Source organism: Chiloscyllium plagiosum, unplaced genomic scaffold (genome assembly GCF_037043375.1).
Source record: "Chiloscyllium plagiosum isolate Xiang-an unplaced genomic scaffold, Cpla_swu_hap1 HiC_scaffold_14, whole genome shotgun sequence".
In the NCBI taxonomy this organism is placed as follows: Eukaryota; Metazoa; Chordata; class Chondrichthyes; order Orectolobiformes; family Hemiscylliidae; genus Chiloscyllium; species Chiloscyllium plagiosum.
Window position 1 is genome coordinate 67,524,859 of NW_028270152.1, and position 15,157 is coordinate 67,540,015.

The window sequence follows — 15,157 nt, forward strand, 5'->3', positions numbered from 1 at the left end:
TAATCTGATCTGTCACCTTCAAAGACTTGCACTCAGGCACCTTCAGGAAATCTTTTCATTCTTGCACTCTCTTATAACTACTACATTGAAGTTGTATTACCTATCTGATTTCTTCCTACCAAACTTTGTCACCTCTTAATTTGTGTGTTGAATTATATCTGCCACATGTGCAGCCATTCTGCACGATTGTCCCTATGCTCCTGAAGTCTGTGGCTATTTTCCTCAGTGGTGACTATCCTAAAATGTTTCTGGTCATCTGCAAATTTTGAACCAGTTACTTTTGGACCCCTCTTGTTTCATTGTAGGAATCAATTCCAGAGAATTGTTAAACTTTGTTCCTCAACCTAATTTCTTATAATGATTTATTTTTTTCACAGGATGTGGTTGTCACTGGCTACTTGATCATTTACTGCCCATCCCTAATTGCCTTTGAGAAGATGGTGGTGAACTACCTTCTTGAGCTGCTGTAGTCCATGTGCTCTTGATACCACCCATAGTGCTGTCAGGGAGAGAGTTCCAGGATTTTGATCCCAGAATGGCAATGCAGCTTCAAGATGAGGTGTCTTGTGGCTTGGAGAGGAACCTGCAGTTGATGATGATCCCATCTATCTGCTGCCCCTGATCTTCGAGGGCAATGCCATCATTGAAAAGTGGCTATTTTTATTGAGGCAGTTTCGGTGCAGATATTATACCTGAACACAACCCTGCACTCACCTGACACCCACTTTCAAGCCCACTAAAACCATTAGTATCTCCTCTCAATGCTAATTTATTCAAGTATATCACAGACCCCCCTCCCTGATTTCCAAACTTACATCGTCCTTCTCTACATTGAGAAAGTACTCATTTCAAACCTTACCCATGTTTGCTGGCTCCTCATACACATTGCCACTTTGATCCCAGTGGGCCCTACTCTTTCCCTGGTTATTATCTTGCCCTTGCTACACTTATAAAATGTCTTTTGGTTTTCCTTAATACTTCTCATGTCCCCTCTTTACTCTCCTAATTTCTTTTCATTCAATCCCCTGCAATTCCTGTACTCTAGAGAATCTGCTGTTTTGAACCCTAGGTATTTGCCATAAGCTTACATCCCTTGGCATCCAAGTTTCTCTGAACCTGTTGGTCTCACCCTTCAATTTTAGAAGAATATCATGGACCTGCAATCTCTCTATTACCCTTTTGAGTGACTGCCACTGCTCTGATGTAGATTTTCCTGCAAGTGGTTGCTCCAAGTCTAATTTGGCCAGGCCCTATCTTACCTTATTAAAATTAGCCTTCCCCCAGTTCTCAAAAAATACAATTCTGGGACGGAACTTCATCATATAAATAGTTCATGATCTGTGGTAGGTCTGGTCTTGATGACTAAATGTCCTTTTTTTAAAAGTCATTTGTGTACTCTGTGTTCTTCATTGCCGTTATCCACTGCAGTGTTGATTGTTTAGTTGCTGTATGATTGCGAACAGCCAGTTTCATTGAATTTACTTAGCAGACAATGAATGTCGCATTTAGTGTAATTTTCAGATTTGAGTATTAAACATAGGCATTTAGTGATAGATATCTGGTGGCCTCATTAATACAGATTTATGTATTGAGTCATAAGCTTGATACGTTACACACAAAGTACATGAAATCTCCAAGAAGGCAGTGACATTTGGGAATTGTTTCTGTTTGTATATTTTTGTATGTGTGCTTTTATATGCATGCCATGGAATTACTGTATTCACCAGCCCATGCACAGCAAACATAGACTTAAAGGCTTTGCACACTTGATGGATGATAATGAAAAATAATAGTAAAGGTATTTGAAAGAGGTAATGCAAACATAACTGTATGACAAAAGCAGAAATCGTCAAATTGCAATGATAATTGAGTACGTTGCTATAAATTACAGGTAGTTCTCCTATAACGTGGCTGTTGCGTTCCCATGTGACACCGTGTTGTAGGAAATCGCGCAGTATAAGTGTTGCGGGGTTTGGGTTGCAAACCACCAAAAGTATTAGTAAAAATCAAAACAAAAATAGTAGTTAGCCTAACACAAACGATACCACAGTCTAAGTAAATCTTTAACTCATATATTTTAATGAAACACGACAGTAAACTTAACACTTTAACACTAAAATCACTGACGCAGCACTGAACGTTTCATGAAGCTCTTCACCAGAAAGTGCGCGTATGCCAACTGGCCTTGTGATGCCGACGCGGAAGTCCAGTCCTCCTCACAGTTCTCCCTCGGTTTGAAATAAAGTTCCTTCTAAATGTAGACTGTAATTTCCAGTTTCAAGCTAAGATTCAAGGCTTGCAGTGCTGATTGCATGCCTGTTTTAGCTGAACACACTGAATTTGCATTTAGCAGACAGAGTATTGTGAGGCTGGGTTTTGCTGTTTCGATAGTGCTCGGGATGAAATTGTGTAGCAGTGAACGTGAGTTAATTTTATAAACAAAAAGACTCAAAATTCACAAATCGCATTACAGCCAAATCATGTTTGATAAATGTGCGTTATAGGAAAACAACCTAGAATCATAAAATTCCTACAGTGTGGAAACAGGCCATTTGGTCCAACAAGTCCACATTGACCCTCCGTAGAGTATCCCACCCAGACCTATTCCCCTACCCTATTACTCTGCATTACCCCTGACTAATGCACTGAATCTATACATCCTTAAACACTATGGGCAATTTAGCATGGCTAATTCACCTAATTTGCACACCTTTGGACTGTAGAGTTAAATTCATTGTTGCTGGGAGCTAAAAGCAAAACATCAAAATCATAGTATCCAAGATCTGAAATTATAGATAATTTCTAATCAACTTGTTCAGGGATGGTATTACACATTTCCAGGGCAGATGCAACTTGAACCTAGGACTCCTGGATCAAAGGTAGGGTCACTACCACTGCACTACAGGGGCCGTTCAGGTCTAAAGTTATAGAATGATTGAAATTTTGGGTACATGACCAACAAAATAAAATTACTATGTTGAAGACAAGACCAGGATGGTTCAATGACCTGGATACAAACTTGAGTTTGAAGAAAAAAATTATCCAAGTGAAAAGTCACTTCATTTTAAAACGTCTCAGTCTGGGGAAATGGGTTAAAATTGCAAAAGGTTAAAAATCAAGTTGGGTATGAATCTATGTCAAGAGCCTAAATAAAAACAAGAGTAGTGCAGTTATCTTTTGATGCTTGCTCCATCATTTAATGAAGCATAAATTTTCACTAGCTCCCATGAACTTAATTACCTTTGTTACCAAATTTCTACCATTTCTTATCTATAAAGGTGCATAGTGACTGAGCAACTGTAGCTCTCTGGTGGAAGGACAATGTCCCCTGAAGTTAGATTCCTCAAACAATGGGAATATCCTTTCAAAATAAACCCTGTCAAGTCAACCTCACCAAGTCAACCTCACCAACCTCACCTCAACTGCAGAAACAGAAATTTCAGAACTCAGCATGTCCTGCAGCATCTGTGGTGAGAAAGCAAGAGTAACGCTTCCAGGCCAATGACCCTCAGAACTGATTGTAGGTTGGAAAAGTGGTTTACGTGTTGAATATAGGGGGTGGGTGAAGTGGGGGTTGGGGAGGGAATTGGAGAAGTGAGTGGAGAGATGGAGATGGAGCCCAGAGACAGAGTAAATGACAGGTGGACTAAAGGATGGATAACCTTAAGCCAGGGAGATGGGTTGGCTGTGCTGAAAGCAACCTGTGTCATGACAGGGTCTGGGGTATGAGGGGGGAGTAAAGGCATTGAGTCCTGAAGGCTGCAGGGTCCTCCAGTGGCAACCCACTCCCATCCCCCCCCCCTCCCCCTCTCCCGAATTCAAGAGGCCTCCACAAGGATGAAAAGCTCCCCTTGATATCTTGGAGGAAATAAATAATACCTGGTCACGTGAAGTTGGCCATTGGAGCTTTTCCAACTAAACGTTTTACCTGGCTGAACAGAGTTTCAGGCGTTAAGCTTTAGAACAGTATCCTGATGGATCTACTAAATGCGGTGAATATCCATTGAAAATAGTACATTCCTCCAAGCTATGTTCTTCCATTAATGTTTATAGATTTCTTGCCCATATAATAAACAGGATTTTTATAATCTTTGTTCAGTGCGTGCGATTAAATTGTCTGTTATATGAAGCTCTTAAATCTGCTTTATGGTGTATCAGACTACTGTTCAGCAGGTCTGTTTATTGGCAGTTATTCCCTACACTGCAGTCCACTGAAGGGTATCAGATAGTTCTTCTGTAATGCGATGATTGCGTTCTTGTGCAACCCAATGTTCTGCTGTAACACACGTTTTGTTATGTTGAATCCCATGTCATTTTGATGAAATGGAGACACATTGGAAAAAGCGCAAATTTTTAAAACGTGTTAGCTGTAACATGATTACAGCGCCAACACTTTAAGCGCTGTTTCTAAAGAGTGATTTTTCTATAATGTGGGATTGCACAAGAATGCAGCCATCATGTTATGGAAGAACTATCTGTATGTCAGATTCAACACTTTGTCTTCAGTTTTATAGTTATTGCAGATATGAAGTTTATAAGATTTTGTTTGAGACTGCATCTTCAGTTTTGTACTGTGTTAACTTTGACCTGTTCTGAATTCAGCCTAGCAACATATTGGGATGTTTGATCCCTAATGGATAATGGGGACCCAGGTTGTTCTGCTGGGAAGAAAGTACAAGATATTCTCACCTGTGGACAATAGCAAGGACTTCTGTCATGACTTTGGCTAGACTTAGTCTCTAGGCTTCGCAAAAGGATGTTAGAAATGTCAGGCTTGATACATGATTACATTTTAAACTGTCTGTTTTAATCCAGGTAGAATGGAATTGGAGGTTTAGAAAAGAAATCTGTGTCAAATTAGCTACGAGACAGAGAGGGAGCCAGTCCCTGTTGTTTAACGTGCTGAATAGAAGTGGAAGTTTTACTCAGATTAACAGCTTTAAATTCATGTGGACTAGAACAAAGATGCAAGATTAGAGGTAAGATCTCCAGTTCAACCCTCATCTTGAAAGTCATAAGGAAAAAGGACAGGGAACCCCTGAACAGTAGCTTTGAATGAGCTTCTGATGAAGGAAGCATCCAATTAAGGGAGAGGGTAAGTAGATGGGAATTTTAGTTCTGTCTTTAAAGTTGAATGGGGAATGCTTTCTGTCATTTAAAGTTACTTTAAAATCAACATTTAGTAAAACTTGAAATTTAGTTAAGTGCTCCTTTCAATCGGTCACTGAAACTTACATTTTGTCTTCAAAGTTATCGTTCTTTACAAAGATCGTAGCACAGCCTTGAGGCAGATGATTGAGTATGAAGCTGCACTGCCTTGAGATTGATGATATGACAGGAAATAGAGAATTGCAAAGGAAGGAAGTTCTAATATTTCTGCTTTATATCTCAAGTTGTAATCTCAATTGTTGTGAAGCATGACATATGCTACCTGTTACAGTTGAATCCTTGATGTTTGGTTTCAATCTGTATGAAAATCTTAAGAGTCCATCAGAACAATTCACCATTTCTAAAATGCTAATAACAGAAGTATAATGTAGAGTCATAGAATCATACAGAATGGAAACAGACCTGTTGGTCCAACCAGTCCATACCAATCATGTTCCCAGACTAAACTAGTCCCAACTGCCTGCACTTGGCCCATATCCCTCCAAACATTTCTTATTCATGTACTTATCTCAATGTCTTTTAATTGTTGTAACTGTACCCACATCCATCGCTTCCTTTGGAAGCTCATTCCATGCATGAATCACTGTCTGTGTAAATAAAAAAAGTTGCCCATTATGTCATTTTAAAATCTTTCTCCTCTCACCTTAAAACATGGCCCCAGTCTTGAAATCCACCACCTTATGGAAGTGACACTTGGCTTTCACCTTATTTATACCCTTCATGATTTTATAAACCTTTATAAGGTCACCTCTCAACCTGCTACGCTTCAGTTTAAAAAAAAAAGTCCCAGCCTCTCCTTATAACTCAAACCCTCCCTTCCTGACAATTTCCTGGTAAATCTCTTCTGAACCCTCTCCAGCCAAATAATATCCTTTCCAGAACAGAGCTTGGATTCAAGATGGTGTTTACATTGAGTGACTTCTTGTAAGCTCCCTACAACAGATCTAACTCTAGCATTTTTTTTATAACTGTTCTCCACTTTTAAACTTACATTCTAACTCTGTAACAATTCTTGCTAACATTGATCTCACCTATGTATGCATTGTGCAATGTAACCTATATGCCTCTGTTTACATCTTTTTACAAACTCTGATATGTACTCCTTGCTTACTGTGATCTGCCTGTATTGTTTGTAAACAAAGCTGTCATGTACTTTGGTACACATGACAATAAATCAATCAATCAAGGCTAGAGCTGGGTACAGTAGTCCAGAAGAGGCCTCACCAACGTTCTCTACAACCTCAAAATAACACCCCAACTCCTATCCTCAAAGGTCTGAACATCGAAGGCAAGCATGCTAAACCCTATCTATATGTGGTGCAAACTTCAAAGATTTACGTACCTAAACAGTTTCTCTGTTCGACAACACTACCCACGGCCCTACTTTTAATTGTATAATCTTGCTTTTGTTTTACCAGAATGTGATACTGTATATTGGAGTACCACTGAATTGATGGGATCTATTCCCTATTTTTCACTCTGTAGTATAGGGGTTAAGTACCTGTCTAGGCTAGTTGAACTCTGCTGGTAGTACAGATCCCATTTTTGTGAATTGTTGACAGAGGTATCAGAGAGATGTGAACCAAACAACCAGATAAACCAGGAACACATTACTCCCACTCCTTCTACAACAAACTAAGAGGAAGTTTGAGCCTTAATTAAGCCACTGCAGCTTATCAATTTCATTCAGTCATTTAATTTGAATGATTCAATTTAATTCTCTTTTTTTGAGCATTACATTTCTACTTATTTATTCAAGCAAACTATTGAGTAAATTTTTTTAATGCAAAAATTGACTTTGAACTATCAGCAGTAGATGGTACAAAGATTAACTTTGTGATTTTCACAATTGATCATGGATCCTATTTTAGTCGAACTTTACCTCTAGGGATTTATAGATAAGTAAAGTTTGCAGACTGGGTCAGATAATGAAATTATATTCAGTTTGATGAAAAATGGATGCATTTAGAATGAGCCCTGCCCTTATTACCCTCATTTGGTCAACTTCTTAGAACTATGATGTTTTTGTTTCAGTAACTACATAATATTTGCATTGACTGAGAAGAAGTGGACTATTCCTCCACTTACATCCTCCAAATAAATGTCTTATTTTCTAATTTGGTCCTCCTTCATTTTCTGTCTTATAAAGCAGAAGGCTGTCATAAAATATAATATCACTGTATTGGACCTGTGTTGCTCTCAGCATCCTTTATTTGTGCTTTTTTGTTGCTTTTTTCTTTCTTTCGCCCTTCTAGAAAGATGGGCATTTTATTTTTACCCAGTGCAACTCCTATTTTCTACTATAGGGACCCTTCTGTCTTAGTAATTGACATTGGGTCATTATTAAGAGTATCCAACTATTGTCTTGGGCAGAGGCTACAAAAGCATAGGTATGGAAATAGAGCCATCTAGGTATACGTCTGAAGAGAATATTTGACACATGAGAACAATCAAAAACTAATCTTAGTTTACAGCTCTTTATAATCATGTGACTTTCTTCATTTAAAATGAGGCCTAGTGAGTTTATGTTCTCTTGGGCTGAAAGTTAAATATATACAGCATTGGGTTGTGTTTGCTAGATTCTGAGGGACGACGTCTGACTTACAGCTAAATTCTGTGAAAGTTCTGATGAGCTAAATGCAAAAGCAAGCAATGCAGTTTCGAGTGGACTGTATTGTTCACAAACTTTCCATGACCTTTTTTGGAAGAGGATGAGAGAGCAGCTCAACTTTATTCCTAACCCCTATTCTAAGTTGCCTTTGACCAATGGCTGAAGTGTTACTTTTCCTGGAATGTTAGAGAAACTCAGCAAGTTTGGCAGCATCCATGGAGAAAGAAAAAGAGAAACGTTTTTGACAAAGATTCATATTGGAGTTAATGTTTTGAGTCTGATAAGTTTCTTCAAGAGCTTCTCTCTGTACCTCTCTCCACGCATGCTGCCAGGCCTGTTGTGTTTCTCCAGTATTCTCTGCATTTTGTTTGCCATTAATTTTCCTAGGGTGACAAAACATGAAGTATCCTGTGAGGATGTGGAGTGCAGTATGATTGCAGTGGTGGCATTGTGAATCAGCACCTCAATTGACCGGAGAGGTTTGCCCCACTTGCTTTCATTCTTGGGTTGATCCTGAGGCGTCATGCACTTAATTTAGTTTCTTGGATGGCTTATTACGAGAGTCGGATACAGTCAAGGAGCAACCAGAGTGGTGCACTATCCTTGATTTGGGGAAAATGGAGGATTGACAAAGAAGCAGTGTTGTGGAAGGGTTTCAACAGAACAGGTGCACCTGAGAGATTGAAACAGATACCTTTGCTTTGTTATTGCTGTGATCAAAGCTACTTCATTCTGGGAAGCCGTTATTAACAAGGTGCATTCTCTTGTTTGTTTTCTACTCAAGCTCTGTGAACCAAAGGAAGCTGCTACCTAAACTAGTGTATAATCTGCTTTCTGAGCGAGATTTGAGGAAGAAGTTAAAGGAATGTGGACTGTCAACTCAGGGCACTAAAGCACAGATGGTTAAACGACACCAGACATTTGTGCAGACCTACAATTCGCAGTGTGACTCCTTAAACCCCAGATCAGGTGAGTAAGACCCTCTAAATTGTCAGGAGTAAAACAACATTGCATGTGCACGTTCTTTTTCTATGTAAGTTTATCCTTAATGTTCATAAGTATTTAAATTAAGACAAATGGGAACAACCCCCCACCACTACCAAAAATTAACTGATCAAATGCAAGTGAATGTTAGAATTTTGAAAACAAAGTTAAGTTTAACTTTTGAAAATGCATGTGTACTGCAAAAGATTCCTGAATTGTGAAGATAATTATGGAAAAGATCAGTTAATACTTTTTGCAGAAATCAATGTCAGCTATTCACCACCTCATTGTGTGTTCCTCCATTCAAATTGGCCCCAGTTATTTTCTGGACCTGTGTATACCTCCCTGCTTCCAGGTAATGCATTTTGCAATCTGATTTCCTTTTGGCAAAACAGTTCTGCCTAGCCCACCTTGGATTCCTAAATTGTGACTTATTCCTGCATGATGCTTCAACTCGGTGATTAATGATCCATTTGGAAGTGTCAACTCCTTAGCCCTTCCAGTCAGACACTCAGAGCAGCAGGTAAACACAATAACCAGGACTTTATACTAATGCATTTAGCTCACCGTGGTTTTCCTGTCCATTAAACTCAATAGTGGAGGGGTTGGAGTCACAAGCTGATGAACAATTAAGTGGAACATCACAACCAGCGCCTTAGAAGTTAATGGACATCATTATGTTGCATAGAAACCTTCAAGTAATTGAAGTGTATGTTGCAAGTTGAACCAAGCTGTACTAACTGTGGTTACTTTTGAAACTTGGTGCACTGTTATAAATGCTGAGGTTATGCACAGCCTCTTCATTTATGGCAATTCAATCATTCAACAGAACAATGGGAGGTTTTAAATTTTAACTTTCAACTTTGTGTGGCTCTTGCGCTTTGACTTTAAATTGAACATAAACTGATGCTTTAACGGTGCAGCATGAATGCTATTTGCTGTTATTTGACATTTGAATACTAACCATTAAGGAGAGACATTTCTGCGCACTCTGGAAATCCTGTCTCTGAACTGGAGCATCGCAGATAAACTGAAACAGTTATGGTGCTAGCTGCTTCACGAATTAAGGAATGATCGAAATTTATGGCAGAAGAGCCTGATTTGGCCATTGTGTCTGTGCCAGCTGAATAAGAGCTATCGAGCCTAATTCCAACCCACAGCTCTTCCTTCAATGCCTTGTCACTTACAGGACTTAAGGGCATATCCAGATAGCCTTAGACAAGTATAGATGTTTCAGTCAATAAATTCCAGATTCCCACAACCCTCTAATATTTCTCAACTCCCCTCTAAACCTTCTGTCTTTTACTGTGTCTCCTTGTTATTGATCTCTCTGCAAAGGGGAATGGATCCGTTCTGCCCACTCTACCTAGATCCCTAGTTATTTTATGTACCTCAATTAAATTTTCTTTCTTGTTCTTATTGTGAGTTAGACATTTACTTCTGTTTGTTCCTGTGGAGCAACAAATAAAGACATTCATGGTTTATCGTGGTACTTACAATTTACACGGCGAAGTAAGAAAAAGAAACCTGTGGAATTTTGCTTACTTGGAGCCAGTTTACCTCAGTTGCACTTAGTGTTTCTGTGTTTACAACCAAATGGCTGAGATTTGAACATAACTCTAGAAACAGTGCAAAATATTTTACTCATCATCCTGTTGGCCTCAAGTGAGAAGACTAAATATTTCATGTGTTTTACGACATGTAATTTTTTTTTCCCTGCACTGTTTTTGATCATAGAAGGGAAAGTAAATTGGGTCTGTAGAGGAATTAGCAATTGAAAGTGGTAAAGTGTTCATTGAAGGCTCTGCAGTTATTGCCTCTGGATGGACATCACTTTATGTCAGTGTTATTTCCAAAACCTATCAATCACACAGGCATCTGATTTATATAAATAAGTACCTTGAAGGGGAGAGAACTTAAAAAAATAGGAGCAGGAGTGGGCCATCTGGCCCATCGAGCCTGCTCTGCTATTCAATAAGATCATGCTGATCTTTTCGTGGACTCAGCTCCATTTACCCACCTGCTCACCATAACCCTTAGGTCCTTTACTAATCAAAAATCTATCTATCTTTGCCTTAAAAGCACTCAGTGATGTACTCTAAACTGCTTCGCTGGACAAAGAATTCCACACGTTCAAAACCCTTTGGGTGAAGAAGTTCCTCCTCAACTCAGTCCTAAATCTGCTTCACCTTTGAGGCTGTGCCCCCTAGTTCTAGTTCCACCTGCCAATGGAAACAGCCTCCTTGCTTCTATCTTATCTATTGCCTTCATAAGTTTCTATAAGATCCTCCCTCATTGTTCCAAATTCCTATGAGCAGAGTCCCAGTCTACTTAATCTTACCTCATAAGTCAACTCTCTCAATTCTGGATTCAATGTAGTGAACCTCCTCTGCACCGTCTCCAGTTCCAGTACATCCTTTCTCTAGTAAGGAGATCAAAACTGTACACAGTACTCTAGGTGTGGCCTCACCAGCATCCTATACAGCTGCAGCATAACCTCCCTGTTTTTAAACTAGGATGACCTTAAGGGGCTGACGGAGAAATTCAGGATAACTGTGGTCCCCATCTAGGGTGAGAACAGAACCAGCTCCTGGATCAAGGAGTCTTTTAGTGACGTCTGTGAAGAGATGTTAAAGTGAGGTCCCACCTGCTCTCTCAGCTGGATGTAAAAGATCTTGTGACACTGTTTGAGTTCTCCCCAGTTATTTGGCTGATATTTGTAGCTTGAAAGGCTCTATATGGGTGTGTGACTTTCTTTTATCAATGAAATGAAATGTGATCCAGATTAGGGGAGGCTTGTCTATGACCATTGTTCTGAAGTGGAGTTGGAGATGGAGATGGAATGCTACTTCACGAATTTTTAATTGTAAATTGCTTTGTGAGTGCTTTGCACAAAAAAAGGCATGTGGAATGCAATCCCAAAATCTCTTGTAATAAAAGTGGAATTTGTTTCAGCCACCAGTATCTCGTGGCTCTAATCATAAACGAATTGAGTTGCAAATCTGTGCCCTAAATACCAGCAAAATCTCATGCAATAAAGATGGAATTTGATTTGAGACATTTTTAAGTCCCTCTTGTGAACAAAGAGGAGCATCTCGGGGAAACATTGACCACAGAAATCTCCAAACTAAAATGGATGAACACTAGTCAACAATTTTACAAAGAGAATGGTTTTCCCAAACAAACTACTGGCGATCCTAGCAGCCGGATCTCTACATTATGATGTGATGTCCCGAATAAGGAAAATCACTCTTTTTTCCAATTTTAAAATTTATTTTTAAAAATATGCAGTCTGTTAATGGTTAATTTTATTAACAAAGTTAAGGAACATTTAAAAAAGCACAGATTAAACACCCTGATAGCTAAGAAAAATTGCTAGGATACTGAGTGTTGGTTTAGGAGAAATATGTAATACTTCATTTTGTAAATGAATCTAGTGTTAAGTAAAAAGACTGCTGCCTGGCTTCTTATTTCACAATTTTCTTACAGCATAGAACAAGCTCATTTGGCCCAGTATACCTATACTGGCTCTTTGAAACAGCTCTCCAATTTTAGCCCTGCATCCCAGAATTTCTCACAAAATTGCCAATTACTGCACTTCATGTACAAGTGCAGTTGCTAATTTGTTTCACTTCATACCGATCAACAGCCTGTCTATATTCTCTTGTGGTCTGCTGTTCTACTGTTCACCATTTATTACCTTGTATCATGTGTGAAACTTTGAAATTTTACTCTCTCTATCCAAGTCTATGTCAATTATAAATATGGAAAGAAAACTGGCCCTAATGGACTCCAGTCTCCAAATCTGAAAAAACATCTCTGTTTTCTGCATGCCGCAATCAATTATGGACTATATTATCACCATCCCTTTAGTGCTTCTATTTTCCATGTAAGTGTTATACATGGTAAAGGTCACATTTACAAAATCTACTGCATTACCAATATCAATCCTCTCTAAAACTTCAAAAACAGGATGAATTTTCCTCTCCTCAACCAGGGTTAATCATTTTAATCTTGTTACTGGCTTTAAATGAGATTAGTTAGCTTAACAGATTTGAGGCTCAAACCTGATCTAAATGATCTCTGTGTTTTAAAGCATTCTGTGGCCATACTGTGAAATAAGAAACCAGGCACCAGTCTTTTTACTTAACACTGGATTTATTTACAAAATGAAGTATTATATATTTCTCCTGAACCAAAACTCACCATCCTAGCAATTTTTCTTGGCTATCAGGGTGTTTAATCCGTGCTCTTTTAACTGTTCCTTAACTTTGTTAATAAAATTAATAATTAACAGAGTGCTTTTCTTTAACATACAAAGTAAATTTTAAAATGGGAGGAAGCGTGATTTTGCATATTTGGGACATCGCATCATAATATAGAGATCCTGCTGCTAAGGTTTGTTTGTTTGGGCAAACCATTCTGTTTGTAAAATTGTTGACTAGTGTTTACTCATTTTAGTTTGGAAATTTCTTTCTAGCATCACTTTACTATGAGCAAGGCTAATCCTTAACCATTTCTCAGTCACATTCTTTGTCAAATGTTCATTATCCCATAAAGAATGGCTATCTACACAAGCAAACTATTCTCAGAATATAGCATATCTCTTAAAATCAAATGTTGCTACTTGAGCCAGATTTCTGCAGCCAAGGTACTTTTAAACTATCTTCTTTATTCGTAGCTTTCCATGCTAAGAGGTAATATGTTCACCCATCAAGAACACAACCGAAATATATTTGAACAATCGAGTCAGGAGATTGAAATGGGCGAGCAGCATTAAAATCGACTAATTGTGTGTCATTTGGGTAATCCATGACTGGAAATCTGAGTGCATGTCGCCCTGCATGTAATTTGTGAATGTTTTATTTGCTGTTAAAACATCCTCAGTTGTAGCATATTTCGTCATAATTTTTAGTTCTAGTACAGGCACACAATTCTTTATCCGGAATCCTGAAATCCGAAGTTTTCTTCATTAAGTTTTTTTTCTTATTAACAAGTTTGTTTGGTGTACAAACAGATGACTCAACTCCACACCCCCCACTTGGCCCACGTCACTCAGATATGACATGGCAGTGTGGCCCAGCACTGGCAGGCATCAATTCTGTACTCGTGGTACTTACAGGTGTGTCTGCTGTTTGGTAATTGTTTTTTGACTTCATCGTGAAACTATTTCTTATTCCGAAAAATTCTGAATTCCAAAAACCAAGGTTTTCAGATAATGGTTGTGTACCTGTACATAAAAACTGGTATTAGGATTTGTGTGAAATCATATCCAATTTCAGGTGACTCTCTTCCAACAACCACAGTCATCTTCCTATGTTCTAGGTATGATTGCAACTAGCAGAGAATTTGCCCTGATTCTCATTGATTGCAGTTTTGTTAGGGCACCTTGATGCCACACTCAGTCAAATGGGGCCTTGATGCAGAGTCCAAATGTCATTGATCTCACCTCACCTCCGAAATTCAGCTCTTTCAGCCATGAGTCATGGTTGTAATGAGGTCAGGAGCTGAGTGGCCCTGGCAGAACCCAAATTGAGCTTTGTGGGGTCATGTTCAAATGATGACTGAAATTGGTGAATGGTCAAAATGACCTCTTTATTCAGCAACTGCAGTAGCAAAGTTCGTACACACAGTTTTTACATATATTAAAATTCTATTACTATGGTATTTTGTTATTTTATCTATTGTACACAAAACTTTGGGTGAATGCTGTCCTAGGGAAATAGGAGATGGTTTAAGCATGGTTTGCAAAGTACTGGGTGCTGCTACTGGTAGGATTAAGAGTGTCTATCTCTTCTGCTTGCATAGTTAAGAGGTGTTGGTCCTTTTTGTCTGAATGTTAAATGTAAATGTTAGTAAAATACTAGACCGATATGATTTAACTTAGTTAGAAATCATACATGCACTAAATAAAAGTATAAAAGATATTAAACTGATTACTGCTGCTGGGTCATGAGATTTTGTTCACTATTTGCTGGTGGGAATTTCATACATTCATACATTCACGCAGTTTCAAATCATAGAATCTCTACATTGTGGAAACAGGCCATTTGGCCCAACAAGTCCACACTGACCCTTCAAAGAGTATCCCATCCAGACCCATGCCTCTACCCTATTACTCTACATTTCCCCTGACTAATGCACCTAGCTTACATATCCCTGAACACTAATGGCAATTTAGCATGGCCAATTCACCTAACTAGCGCATCTTTTGACTGTGGGAGGAAACCAGAGCACCCAGAGAAACCCGTGCAGTCCCTGGGAGAATGTGCAAACTCCTCACAACCAATCACCTAAGGATGGAACTGAACCCGGGTCCCTGGCGCTGTGAGGCAGCAGTGATAACCACTGAGTCACTGTTTTGCTGTGAAGCGCTGCTTTGGTAGTATGTTT

General features: G+C 38.9%; 1 protein-coding gene across 2 annotated transcripts in view; it reads left to right on the top strand.

Annotated features, from left to right (window-relative positions):
* The window catches only part of rad18 (RAD18 E3 ubiquitin protein ligase), a 287,902-nt gene that overhangs the window by 109,153 nt on the left and 163,592 nt on the right, over positions 1-15,157 (top strand). For both annotated transcript variants that reach the window (XM_087994505.1, XM_087994506.1), the window contains exon 7: positions 8,565-8,749. In XM_087994505.1, the coding sequence (XP_087850631.1) occupies positions 8,565-8,749 (185 nt within the window). The remainder of the gene's footprint in view (positions 1-8,564; positions 8,750-15,157) is intronic.